The sequence below is a fragment of the Chrysemys picta genome, chromosome 1 (genome assembly GCF_011386835.1).
Source record: "Chrysemys picta bellii isolate R12L10 chromosome 1, ASM1138683v2, whole genome shotgun sequence".
NCBI lineage: Eukaryota > Metazoa > Chordata > Testudines > Emydidae > Chrysemys > Chrysemys picta.
The window spans coordinates 311,080,157-311,094,790 of NC_088791.1; the positions used below are offsets into that span (position 1 = coordinate 311,080,157).

The following is a 14,634-nucleotide window of genomic DNA, read 5'->3' on the forward strand; positions in this document are numbered from 1 at the left end:
GCTCTGAAGGCACCAGCGCAGAAGTAAGCGTGGCATGATATGCTGTTGCCACCCTTAGTTCTGCGCTGCTGCTGGTGGGGCGCTGCCTTCAGAGTCGGATGCCCGGCCAACAGTCGTCACTCTCCAGCCACCCAGTTCTGAAGGCAGCACAGAAGTAAGGGTGGCAATATCATGACCCCCCCCCCTAAAATAACCCCCTCCAACTCCCTTTTGGGTCAGGACCCCCAATTTGAGAAACACTGGTCTCCCCCATGAAGTCTGTATAGTATAGGGTAAAAGCACACAAAAGACCAAATTTCACAGTGGGGACACCAGATTTCATGGTCCGTGACACGTTTTTCATGGCTGTGAATTTGGTAGGACACTAAATATGTGCATGTATATATCAATTTTAAAAAACACCTCTACAAGTTCTAGGCACCCTAACGTGTAATTAATATTACAGTAAAACCCAAGCAGCATTAGAATAATCATTCAACAAGGAACTTTGCCAGTCAGCCACCTTTTCACCTCTTTGTCACTCTGGGAAGACTATCCTCAGCCCTTCCCCCAAATGCCCTCAAACAGAAGTGTTTTGCAGTGTGCCTGGAAGGTCACCAGATTCAGGCTGTTTTGGATCAAGTAGGGGGAGCAAATTCAGGAGGTCTTACAGCAGATGCCCTGCCAGCAGCCCCGTCATATATGAATACTTCGTTACAATATTGGGAGAATTTCAAACCAGCTTTGATCTTTTATTGGTGTAGAAAATAACTTCTGTCCCATATTTAGACATTTTAGGTAAAAAGTCTTCTTTTGTTTATCATCTTTTAAAACAAACATTGGGTGAGATTTTCACTTTTCAGTTCTATTTTATTCTATTCAGGTTCTTACACCATGCTATCTGAGCACTTGTTATGGCAGGGGAACTGGGATAAAGAAGTTCTGTGCGCCATGACAGCTCCTGGGGGCATTGTGTCTGAGGCAGTCATAATGGGCTTGATTCTGATCTCCGTTGAACCATTTTTTACATTGTTTTGCAGAAAGTTAACTGGAGTTTGTCCTGAATTTGTACTGGTGTAAGTGAGATCAGGATAAGGACCATGGTGTCCAGGAGTGCACACAAACAGCATTGTCTACAACCTTCAAAAGAATGAAGCATGCTGGCAGGAGAGGAGTGGGGCAGGGCCATGACCTGGATTTAGTTTTGCCCTACCTATTGCTAGCATTGCTTTCTGCACTGGAATCTTGTGTGCCATGAAAGCAAGAAGCAAGATTTTGTTTGTCTCCTGTGTAGGGGCTCAAGGTAGAAGGAAAATGCCTTGAGCCCTCACCTATCCACATGAGGGTAGACACAGTCTAGCCATTTTCAATAAATTGAATAAAGTCAATAAATTGAAAAGGTCTGTTTTGTGGAGAGAAAATAGATGTTCATCTATTTATGCCATTGGTTTAAAATGGGAAACTCTCCACCGTATTAACACTGTAAAAATGCATGCATGATTGAATACAAACACGTGCCTTGTTAGTGACCTTATCCTATACCTTTCGGTCCACAGAAGAGCTCTATGTCAATTTTGGATACAATCTGCTGACATTCATAATCTTGTACAACAACCTCATTCCCATCAGTCTGCTGGTGACCCTGGAAGTCGTCAAGTTTACTCAGGCTCTTTTTATAAACTGGGTAAGTTGCAAGAACAAAAAGTTGGATAATAAATTGCGGTTTTGAATGTCACATTAGTGGACAAATTTAATTTTAAGGGTTTTCACCTTTTTGTCAGTGTCTCTTTAGTTATTGCCTTTGGCAAGACCAATTAATAGTTCAGTGAATCTGTTCAATGCTAGTTTACTGGTCCATGTTACCAGGGCTTGAAAACACCACTTGCCTGTAGAAAGGTTCCGTACATGAATGCCATCCACTTCTGCAGTTTCTAAGAATAGCTTTTAGCGCTTTCGGTTGCTAGGGAAGCCTTCTGAACACGAAATGAGTGTGAACAGGTAGTGTCATCTTCCTGAGCCTTTTGGCAAACAGCTGTAGTGACTCTTCTGCAACTTATAGGTTTACTAAGATTCAGCAGAGTGAAAAATGACCAGTATCTTGTCATTTTTTCAGTTATCCTATTCAGAACCCTGGGGGCCACTGAAAGTAAAATGGTCAGGTCACTTTCACTCTGGTGATGCTTGAGCTGCAATGTTTGTCCACAGAGTGCAGGTTGGGAGTGGCTCATGTCACTAAATAGTGACTTCTCTGGTCAGGTAAGGAACTGAAGTGGTAGTTTTCATATGGATTTCCGTTCAGTCCCTTTGGGTATAAAGATGATGGCTGTGATGTGCCTGGAGGGTGTATAGTTGGGGAAAATGCATCTGCCTGGATATGTGCATGTGTACAACCTCAGGGCTTCAACGTGGCTGTAGAAGAAGACCCCTAAAAAAAGATAACCCCAGATGAAGTTACATTTATTTTGCCTATGAGATTTTTATGTGAGTATAACTGAATCATTTCCAAGCTGAGTCATCTGGAAAATTACTTCTCGGATTACTGGCACATGCAGTAGCTATTTTTGCAATGTATTCCAATTAAATGCAATGATATAAACAAAACTGGTTGTAGTATAAGTGAGCAGTTTTTCTGTTTAGAAGTGAGGTCTGGACTACAGTAGTTCAGTGACTTAACTATTTGTCTTCTGGGTAGAATTATTGATATCCTGTAAAAGAATTTTCCCTGTGTTAAGACTCCTGACCCTTTTTGTGCATTGAGCTGAACATGCAGCAAAGGAAATGCCAGTGGTTTTTTAATAGGTGTCATTTTCAAGATGTCTACTACACCGATACATTTGAGAGAAACTGTTGTTCTCCAAAGGACCATTTTCTGCCTTTGCTCTGCAGCAGCACTCCCATTAGTGTGGCTGGAAGTCATGTGGGCAGCAAATGCAGTATGTTGCTTGAAGAGACTTAAACTGTTGATTAAACTGTATATCTTAGGTCTGTTTTCACTTTTCTTTCAGGACATAGATATGTATTATCAAGAAACAGATACACCTGCAATGGCCAGAACTTCAAACCTTAATGAGGAGCTTGGGCAGGTGAGAGAACCTCATTGGGAATATCGTACTTGTCATATAACTTAGGAGAAACACATGAAAAGGTACCATACAAAGGCAATGATTTTCTTATAATAGTTACAGGCTTTTCTCTGGTCCACCTCTTACCCTGAGATAAGGAAGCTCTATTTTACAGGTAGATTATCTTGCTGTGCAGCACAATTAAGTGACTTGTCCAAAGTCACTTAATTCCTGACTCTGACTTAGACTATTTGAACCCAAATCTCCTACGTTCCAGTTCAGTGCCTGAACCAGAAGACCATCTTTCCTCGTCTAAGGGGCCAAATTCTGCCCTGGAATGTGTATGTTTGTCACATTCTGGGGTGTAGTTCAGACCAGTTAGGGGCTGTGTCCCCACTTGCCCTACAAGCTTGGGTGCTCCCAATTCTTTGCTGATTTAACTCCCAACCTGGGCCCTTCACAACCAGCCAAAGAGCATGCAGGGCACCCCCTGAGTATCTGTGTATAGCTGCAGCCTACTAGCAAAACTCCATTCACACCCTAGCTCCCACTAGCCTTGGTTACCACTTGCAGGGTGACCCCCAACACACCCTGCCCTGACTTTTCCCAAAAATGTGTGTTCTGCACTGTCCAACCCACTCCTGGACAGTATAGATATCAGAGGTCTGTTGCCCTTGCAAGGGGTCAATATTCAACAGTTTGCTTTTTAACTGGAGTTACCCAAATCATTCAGTTTAAACAACACTGGAATAGTTTTGATTAAAACAAGTTTATTTAACTACAAAGAGATAGGTTTTAAGTGAGTACAAGTACAAAGCAGTAAAGTCAGAAATGGTTACCAGAGAAATAAAGATAAAACGCTTTCTAGTAACTAAAACTTTCCGAGCTAGACTTGGTTCTAGGTAAAATCTGTACCACATGTTCCCAGCAACATTGCTTGCCAAATTTTCATGTTAGGATCCCTCCCCAAAAAGCTGATGCTTTTGTCATCTTGGGTGAAAGAGATAGAAAGAAATAATATCTGGGGTGGTTTTGGCCCTCACTTTTATAGTCCAGTCTGTCTTTTAAATGCATTTTCCTGATGGCTACCCCTAGATAAAGTTCCTTCCCACTCTGAGGATAAAGACATGGAGTCTGGTGGTGAAAGAGGTTCCATGTTTTTGTTTGTTAAAATGCAGATCAATCTGTCCCTGCCTGCCTTTGTTGTCAAAGAATGGCCACTTGACTGGTTAACTTTGCTGACACCTGGCTAGAGGTGTCAGCTTGTCCTTTGTCTTTGATAAACAGGCTTACCCCTTCCCCAGACATGTCTGATAAACACAGTTCCATCATCATCTTAGCTTATCTTCATAACTTTACATATAATGTTGCTACCCACATTTCACCACAGTATTATTGACCAGTGAGTTATTAGCTTTCAAATGATATCTCTCAAAGTGTATTTTGTACAAAGATTGTTACAGTAGTGTGAAGGGTTTTAATACAGGGGTGCATTCAGTCAGTGTTCTTCCCGTTAATTTCTGTAGGAGCTGCTGGAGTGTATTTGAGGGCACAGTTTGGTCTAAAGTGTTGCCTCAATTTTTATTAAGGTCTGTTTTAGAAGATCATAAACCTACTCTGAGTCTGCAGGCTTGTACATGTGCCTCCATTGTCCTACCGACACACCGATTGCATGCAGTCTATTGAGATATGAGATATTGAACACTGGTGAATGTGGTTAACAGCTCTCAATTTTGGAAACCAGGTTGGGGGGTGGGAAGCTGTTTCTTCCCTCACTGACCTCCGTGCAGAGTATTTGCTAGAGATGAGAGATTCATAGATTTAATGACAGAAGGACCCATTATGCTCATCTTAGTTCCACCTCCTGTGTAATGCAGACCATAGAATTTCACCCAGTAATTCCTGCATCAAGCACCATAACTTGCAGTTGAACAACAGCATATGTTTTTAGAACGATGGTGGCTTTTTAATCGCAGGTCAGTAGATGCATGATTTTATCCCAAAGCTTTCATTCTAATTCAGCATTCTGGATCTCTAATTAAATTGTTCATTAAATCCTAGCTGTACCTTCTAACTCCCTATAACACCAAGTGCAAATGTTGTACTCTTTATTCTGCAACAAGGAAAATAGAAAGACATTAGTGAATCTCTCTTCATCCAATTCAGTCATTCCTGAACTGGGTGGAGAGCAAGTCACTGTCACAATTGGGTCGTGGGCAGCTGAACCTAATAGTAGGAGTCAGAGTCCATGGTCACGAGACAGGAGTCAAGAATCAATTGGTTTGGAATACTGGGAAGTCAGAAGCAGGAGACAAACTGGCAATCAGAACAAGAGACAGGTCAAGTCAGGATACCAATGGGTCAGAGGTAGGCAACAAACTGAAAGTCAGAAATCACAAGTCAGATGCCCCGAGTAAAGACAGGTCAGAATGCCAAGGGATCAAGCCAGGGAAGCATGAGCAGGTAGTAGGAGCTGGTAGCAGGAAGCACAAGGTCATAGTCTAAAGCAGGGCAGAGCCCACTTGTTCAGATGGCTTCTTGGTCCTGCTGTTGGCTTAAGTAGGGTCAGTAGGCCAATCAGCGGCTCTAGGACTCCACCAATCCAGCCTCAGGGATGGCGCCTCCCACTGGGGCTGGGCTTCCTGGATCTCAGGTAAGCTGTTGCCAGTAACTGCCAAGTGAAGAGCTGGTATGAAGCTGCTTCCATGAACCTCGCTGGCCCAGGTTTGAAACCTGTGGAGTCATTACACTTGCATTCTTGCAAGAGCATTTATTGTAAGTCCTTCGGGGCAGGGACCATCTGTTTTGTTGTGTTTGTACAGGAGCTAGCACATTGGGGTCCTGGTCCATGACTAGGGCTCCTCGGTGCGATGATAGTACAAATAATTAGTAATAATAATAATTAATAATGTCTCAACCTGTTCTAATTAAAGTATAAAATGTGTGGTTGCTCAGAACTTTTCTGTACAATTCTGAATAACAAATAGAATATTTTTCAGACTTAAGGAACTTCCCAGTCAACTTTCCCAAAATAAAATTCCAGAAAATGTGGAGACCTTACAGGCAGAATTTCTATTGTAGCATTCGAAAATTATCATCACTGTTAGATATGTATATTCATTATCTACTTTTTAACATGCCAAATCTTTACATTGAAAATTTATAATGAACCTTTTTTTCTAAAGCCCTTTCCCAGCAGAGTCCTAGGCTTGTGCATAACAGATTTACTGAAAGTGCAGTTTTTAAAACAGATTGGTTGACACTGTTTTTCCTTCTTAGAGTAAGACTGCCTTGTTTTTTTTATATTTTCAAATTGATCAGGTTATGTAGGTAGGTTGTGGAAATGCAATCACTGGAGATTTTTAACAGGTTAGACAAAAACCTGTCAGGGATAGTCTAGGGTTACTTAATCCTGCCTCAGTGTGGGAGGATGGACTAGCTGACTTGTTGTGGTCTCTTCCAGCCCTCCATTTCTATGAATGCTTTTTCTTCTTAGGGACATTTTTATAATTTGTTTAAATCAACAGTTTGACTTATCTACAGATGTGACTTCCATACTAGGACTCCATAAAAACTTGTGCGAATGGACTGGCTCTACTTTCTAATGTTTACTTTACCAGTTAAGTTGTTCAAAGCCAAAGAGGGTTACATAAGGTACAAGTTGTAATTGGTGAGCATATAACTAGGGCTGATCAGATAATATCCATGGAATAATTTTATGTATTTCATGATAATTCTTGAATAGTCAAGAAATGTAAATTATATGAAATGATATTAATACAATGAATATATTTTCATTATTAGCCCAGGTCTGTTCTAGAGGCCCCTTTTGAGGCTTCATGAAGATAAGTATAAAAGGATTGATACATTACTTTTAAATAAACCTAAAGGAAATCCTAGTACAAAAGCATTGCTAAAATAGAGTTAAGGCTGAGAATAGATCTTTCTTAATACAAGATTCATAGGAAAATTAAAATAACAAAATAAGGAAGTGTTCAGAAATCTGGAAATTGTGTTAAGGATCCAGGGCCAAGGTCCTGTGAAAGAAACTTAAGTTTGCCCTGTTGAATGTGTAAGTCACAACAGCATAAGACTTTTGTTGTATGAAGGTAGGACCCTTTCAGGTTATATCTGGTACAGGCAGCGGCATCTCCAGGCACCAGCGCTCCAAGCGGGTACGCCGAATCCGCGTGACTGGGGACCTCCCGCAGGCATGCCGCCGAAGGCAGCCTGCCTGCCATGCTTGGGGCAGCAAAAAAGCTAGAGCCGCCCCTGGGTACAGGGGAATTAATACCCTTATTATAAAGGTGTAGAGGTGAATGCCTGGCTTGTGTCTGGAAGTTAGGGAGGTTAACACACATCTGGAGGGCTGGTGGAGTACAGTGGGATCTCCAGGGTGGTATTGAAGGTGTGGATGGGTGTCAGTGGAGCCTTTCATAGCCAAGTGACAAACAAGACTTGGGTAAATATCTGTCAGATATGTGGAAAACGAGCAATGGGACAGTGTGGTCTCTGATTCAAACCAGGAATGTGAGGACGTACTGGTCTCCAGCCTGTAAGCGATGGATGGATTTGCAGTTCACAGGACCTCATGCAGAATTTTTTTTAATTAAAATTGGTGTTGGATCCTTAACTGAGAATTTATAGACACTTTTTTTTTAGCATTTTGTTCATTTAAACTTCTAGCGCTATATCTTCAGCTGCTGTAAATCAGCATAGCTCCACTGATTATAGTGACGCTCTGACAATTTATACCCACTCAGGATCTGGTCCTTACTTATTTTTAGAGGAACTACATTACCAATATTAACTCTTATTTTAAATGTTTTTCCTGGGAATTTGCCTGTAGCTTTTGTAAGATAGAACTAATCATCTCTGACAAACTGCAACAAGTTTGCATTGGCTTGTACTGCTGTATTTCCTAAACATGCATACTTTCTTGTGTTTTTTCCCCGATTTAATGTATATTTTCCTTTTGTTTGGACTGTGCTTCTATGAAAGTTAATCTTGTGAACTTGCTACAATTGTTTCATTTGTATTCTAGGTAAAATACCTGTTTTCTGATAAAACAGGCACTCTAACATGCAATATTATGAACTTCAAGAAATGTAGTATTGCTGGAGTGACATACGGGTAGGTACTATTTCTATAAACTCCATAGTTTAATAATTAATTTTATTAATTCTGCAAATTGGTATTCTGTTCTGTAACAAAATTAAATTTAACTGTTTGGTTGTATTAATAGAAATTCATTTTTGTGCCCATAAAATAAATTGTTAGTTTCTCCTGCAGCGTGAATTATGGAATGCAGAGGTTGAAATAATTTAAATGTGATGGTGGAAAGGTTTGTTTGAATAAGGTGTTCTCTTCTTCCTCTTACCTAACTGGTTAGAATGAAACAAGTGGTGCTAAATGAGTTTCAGGCCTTTCATCATAGGTTTTCCTTAGGGGAACCAAATGTTGGGTCAAGACCATATCCAACTAAAATCATTGACTTCAGCTGAACTAGGATTTAGCCCATAGTTCATATTTGACGACCAATTCTTCATTCTTTTGTCTGGTAACACTCCCCCAGAAAGGGCAACTACTTCTCATTTTTATGCTGTCTGCTTTAAATCGTTGGGTTTGTTTATTTTTAATACAAAGAATCAATTTGGTTTCTAGCTCCTGGGAACCTGTGCAGGGGTGCATAATCCCCAGTATGGAATCTTCTGTGGCCACGTTTTTATAACAAAGTATATTATGTCTTTAATTTCTTCTATTTTGCTTCTCCTAAAAAACTGGTTATACTTTATGTGGTCTGCCAGTTTGTAAAGCTCTTGTGAAGGTATATGAATTGCCCCATTTGATATCAGTTGCTTATCTGGCCATTTGTACATGTTGTCATGGTAATTGCTTGTACAAATTAGATCTACCGTTACTAGTGCATTTTGGGGCATGTCCCTAGCATTCTGATTCCTTAAAAATCTATCCTTTAATGTCGATGGAAAGCAGGAAGTGTCTTCAGTATTTAAGGTCCCATCCAAAATAGCCTTTCAGGTTACGTTACATGGTATTTAATTGAAATCTTTGGAAGGAGGAAGGTTAAATCTCTGCTACAAGATGATGAACATGTTTCCAGGGTATTGGTGTTTCAAACCTGATTTTTTTAACCACTTAGTTCTATGTTGTCATGTACTCCCTTTCTTTTATCAAACTAGACAATAACTATACATTTTTTCCTTCTTTTAGTCACTTTCCGGAGTTGGAAAGAGAACGTTCATCAGAAGACTTTAGGTAATAATCATTGACTGGAACTAGTTTGGGACTATACAAAGGAAGACAGCTAACACATATAAATGAAAGATCGTTTGTCCAAAGTTTAGAGCCAGAAAGGGAAAGCCCAAGGCATGACAAAAAATGATTAGGGGTATGGAATAGCTGCCGTATGAGAAGAGATTAAAAAGACTGGGACTTTTCAGCTTGGAAAAGAGATGACTAAGGGGGGATATGCTAGAGGTCTATAAAATCATGACTGGTGTGGAGAAAGTAAATAAGGAAGTGTTATTTACTCCTTCTCATAACACAAACTAGGAGTCACCAAATGAAATTAATTGGTAGTAGGTTTAAAACAAACAAAAGGAAGTATTTCTTCACACAACGCATAGTCAACCTGTGGAACTCTTTGTCAGAGGATGTTGTGAAGGCCAAGTCTATAACAGTGTTAAAAAAACTAGATAAGTTCATGGAGGATAGGTCCACCAATGGCTATTAGTCAGGATGAGCAGGGATAGTGTTCCTAGCCTCTGTTCGCCAGAGGCTGGGAATGTGCGACAGGGGATGGATCACGTGTTGATTACCTGTTCTGTTCAATCCCTTCTGGGGCACCTGACATTGGCCACTGTCGGAAGGATACTGGGCTAGATGGGTCTTTGGTCTGACCCAGTATGGCTGTTATGTTCTTATGTTAACTTGCAATCTGATCAAGAACTGTCTGAATGGAAATATCTAGGCAGATGACAAGAGGCTGTCTTTTGTTTAAAATAGAGGTTTTTTTAATAGAAAAAAAATAGGAAGCAGGAGTCTGTGTAGGCCTCCAGAGTGATCTCATGGTGAAACCCTGGCAGGGAGCTTTAGGCAAGAACTGTCACTGCCACTGATTCAGATTGAAATGAGGCAGGAAAGAAGAGATGCCAGAGGAAGGGTGTGAACTGGCTGTTAATGACAAATATAGGTTAGCGATGAGGAAGGTGTACATTGGAGTTTCTGTCCGAGGAAACAGTTGAAAACAGGATGCAATTCCCTTTCTGCCCAAAATGTTGAGCCTCTTCCCTCTTTCCTTACTGGTGTTGGTTTCATTTTGATTTAATTTTTCTTACCTTTGGCCAAGTGAGTTGGGTTTCCCTATTGATCCTGCCTCTTTCCAGGTCCTGAAGTGGCCTCTAAGGAAGGAAGAAGCACTTCCTGTCTAACTGACATGAGGTGCTACTTTTGGTGGGGTGGATTTTCTGTCTCTGCCTCTCCTTCTTCTGTTTTTCCTTCCATTTCCTCCTCTGTTCATTTCTTTGCCATCAATATTCCACCATCTTTCTCTTCTTTGCCCACATCCTATTTCTTTCCTTGTTGTTTCTTTCCCCGTCCCCCATGGTCTCCTTTTCCTCTGCTCTTCCTTCTTACCTTCCTCTTGCATTTTTTTCTCTTCCCCCCCCCCCTTTCTCTACAAGTTTTTTCCCCTCCACCACCTTTTTACACTTTTCTCCACTCCCCCTTGCAATTGCTCCCTTCCATCTCTCTGATGTGCCCTCTCTTGCTGCTACCGTAGTACACACGACACAGTGTTACCTACAAGAGAGGAGGGAAAGCTGCATCTTGAATCAACACAGTGTTTCCCAGCCTCTGCTTTACAGCACCACGGAGGATTCTTTACTGAAAGTGTGCTGGGCAGTGCTATACTGTGTTAGCATCATTCAACTGCATAAGCATGAGCCTACAGGACAACTTGAAAAGTTCAGGCAGGTTTTATTGATATGAAACATCCCAAAAGAGACTGTTTGTAGTAAAGATAGATGGAGAGGAGTAGAGATTGAGAGAGAGAAATGATAAATTTTGAGATGGTTAAAAATCAAAACTTTTAAATTAAACAAAGCAACCTAATTCAAAGGAACACAATCAACTTTAAATCTAGTCCATTTCAAACAAAATCTAGTAATCTCAAACATGCGTGACAAAGTTCCTCCTCTATCTTGGTGGGTCCTGCACTTATAATTATTGGCAGATTTTCTTGCCTCAGAGATTCACCACGTGGGTTGGGGAACAGCCCAGAGACCTTCCCCTCTGGGAGAACCCACAGTCCAGGTCAATTGGGAGGTTTGGGGGGAACCCAGGCCCACCCTCTACTCTGGGTTCCAGCCCAGGCTCCTTTGGACTGCAGCTGTCTATAGTGCCTCCTGTAACAGTTGCATGACAGCTACAACTCCCTGGGCTACTTCCCCATGGCCTCCTCCAAACACCTTCCTTATTCTCACCACAGGACCTTCCTCCTGGTGTCTGATAATGCTTGTGCTCCTCCGTCCTCCAGCAGCACACCCGCACACTCTCAGATCCTTGTGCCTCTTGCTCCCAGCTCCTCACACTCACACCACAAAGTGAAGTGAGCTCCTTTTAAAACCCAGGTGCCCTGATTAGCCTGCCTTAATTGATTCTTCTTAATTGGCTCCAGGTGCCCTAATTAGCCTGCCTGCTTTAACTGGTTCTAGCAGGTTACTGATTACTCTAGTGCAGCCCCTGCTCTGGTCACTCAGGGAACAGAAAACTACTCATCCAGTGACCAGTATATTTGCCCTCTTCTAGACTCCTGTACCCCACTGGTCTGGGTCTGTCACACATATTTAAAAGTAACATTTGATACTACACCTGCCTTGTGTCTCCTACCAATTTCTGAGGTTTTACAGCTACATTTTTCCTGTTTTTTAAAACATTTTTCTTTCTTCTGTTGATGAGTGAAAGACCCACAAACAGGGAGCACTGACTATACAGGAGAAAGAGTGAAAATGCTGATGGGCAAATTGCTGTAAAATGAACAAAATAAACTGAAAATAAAGACAAGTATTTCTCCCTGCTTCTCCCTTTCACTTACAATAATATTAGGTGCTACTTGTAATAATAGTAGATAATATGTTTTTAGACAGTAATGTGATTTTCTTTTTTTAGTTGATGCTGTCCCTTTAATATTTCCTGATGAGGTCTATATTAATAATGGGAAAGAAAATGTTGCCATTGTAGTGTTAAATGTAATAATCCCTTTTCTTGCTCCACAGCCAGTTACCTCCTTCTACCAGTGAATCATGCGAATTTGATGACCCACGGCTGTTGCAGAATATTGAAAGTGACCATGTAAGTCTAGTTCTCAAATATTACTTAACTTATGTCTCAAAAATATGCTAGGTCTTTCTGTCTGCTCTCCCTGGGATGGAAGGTCACTGGCAGATTTGCTCAAGTGTGTATGATCATGTCACCTACTACTGGTGCATTCTACCGAGGATAGAAGCACCTAAAGAAAGGAAGGTGGGGGAGAAAAGTAGTTGAGTAGAGATGAGAAGGGAGAAGAAATGGAGAACTAAAGGGGAAGAGTAAAAAAGAGGAGGGAGTGCTACTTCTGATGTTGAACTCTGACCAAACGGTGACTTTTATATGGGTACCAGCTAGTTTCTGTTAACAGATGTAGTTTTATAATATGGGATGGTAAGAATTCTAACCACTGAGAGAGATTTTATAGGTTCAGTAATACTAGATTTTTCAGAGATGTTCCATAGATATTGTGCTATCAGAAACAATTTACTTCCATTGAAAGAAGTATTGATTCTTGTAATATTGGTCCTTGATACTGGCAGCATGGTGCTTTCTGCAGGTCTCACTAAATACTGCACTATCCCAAAGGCAGACTCTGGAATTAACTTATATGGACCTGCGTGAGAGGAAGTTTAATAACAAAATGAACTTAGGCTAAGACTTTCTTTTAAAAGTGACTAGTGATTTAGGTGGCCCAGGTTTGGGTGCCCAACTGGAGGTGTCTTGAAAGGGCCTTTTTTCCTCAGGTGGTAACTCAGCACTTTCTGAAATCTAAACATTGAGTTACCCAAATTCATTTTTGAAAATGTTGGCCCTTGCCTTTCTCTTTAGTATCTCAGAGACTGCTACCACTCTAACTAGGTTTTGGTTTTGTAAACTAATGGGTGCCAAGCTTAAAAAAATAAAAATGGTCAGATTAGTATTAGTAATTATACAATATTTAAAGTACAGTATTTAAAGTATTATTTGGTGAGGAATCTTTTTATTAAAAAAAGCTTTAAGGAGACATTGTGCACAACTGCATGACTTTCTCTTCTGTTTACACCTTCTAATACTTCAGAACTATAATTACAACATAATATGAATGCCTGAAGGTTTAATGACTTAATAATGATCAATGGCATAATGTATTATCATGGAGTCTGCAGATGTTTGTGGATTTCAGTTTCCATCTATTCATCAGAGAGGTAATCCAGCCAGCAGAATATATTTTATTCTTTTACTTGACCCTGCATTGCAGTAAACTGCATCAAGAAAAGCTCCTGTCCCATGCACATCACCACAGCCCAGTTTAGGTATCTTTACATTCTTCTGATTTGTATTCATTAGATCAGTGGTTTTCAACCTGTGGTCTCTTGTTCCCTAGGGGTTTGCAGACTATGTCTAAGGGGTCTGCAAAAAATGACTATACAAATTTAAGTTTCAGATCCCATAAAAGGCATACAGTTTTTCTGATCAAGCAAAAGTATGTGAATACCTCCACCTACAGGGCAAAACCCAGAAGTGTTGTTACCATAGAAGCCCACAGTTTAGTGCCCTTTCTCATGCTGCATCCAGGGCCAGTGCAACCACTAGGTGAACTAGGCAGCCACCTAGGGCGCCAAGTGATTGGAGGCGCCAAAAAGCTCACTCAGGGAAGGCAGTGGACTGGAGTGTAGGTGAGCTGGGGTAGGGGAGAATGGGGAGGGCTGCCCGCAGCAAGTAATGGGGGGGAGCATGCAGGGGAACCGCTCCCTGCCCCAGCTCACCTCTGCTCCGCCTTCTCCCTTGAGCACGCCGCCCCTGCTCTAATTCTCCTCTCCTCCCAGGCTTGCTGCGCCAAACAGCTGATTGGCGCGGCAAGCCTGGGAGGCGGAAGAAGTGGAGCGGCGCCTGCATGCTCAGGGGAGAAGGCGGAGCGGTGGTGAGCTGGGGCGGGGAGCTGCCGCAGGGGGGCCTGCCTGGGCGGAGGGGGGGCGGGGAGCTGCCGCAGGGGCACCGCAGGGCGGAGTGGGGAGCTGCCGCCGGGGGGCTCCCCGGGCGGAGGGGAGGTGGGGAGCTGCCGCGGGGGGGGGGGCTCCCTGGCTCTTCCCCATGGCCCCACCCCTGCTGTTCCACAGGGCCTCACAGTGACAGTACAGTCAATACAAGTGCTCCTGGTGAGGACACACTCTGCTGACACAGGGAGCAATGTGTAGACACGCACAGGTGATGTAATTACTGCAGCAGCTGTACGCTGATATAAGTTAGATCAACTTAATTTTGTAGTGTAGACATGGTGTCAGTC

At 41.9% G+C, this 14,634-nt stretch overlaps 1 protein-coding gene across 6 annotated transcripts in view; it reads left to right on the top strand.

Annotated features, from left to right (window-relative positions):
- Positions 1-14,634, top strand: part of ATP8A2 (ATPase phospholipid transporting 8A2) — a 631,188-nt gene that overhangs the window by 149,483 nt on the left and 467,071 nt on the right. For all 6 annotated transcript variants that reach the window (XM_005286691.4, XM_065581436.1, XM_005286690.4 and 3 more), the window contains 5 exons: positions 1,536-1,663; positions 2,985-3,062; positions 8,086-8,174; positions 9,273-9,317; positions 12,338-12,413. In XM_005286691.4, the coding sequence (XP_005286748.2) occupies positions 1,536-1,663; positions 2,985-3,062; positions 8,086-8,174; positions 9,273-9,317; positions 12,338-12,413 (416 nt within the window). The remainder of the gene's footprint in view (positions 1-1,535; positions 1,664-2,984; positions 3,063-8,085; positions 8,175-9,272; positions 9,318-12,337; positions 12,414-14,634) is intronic.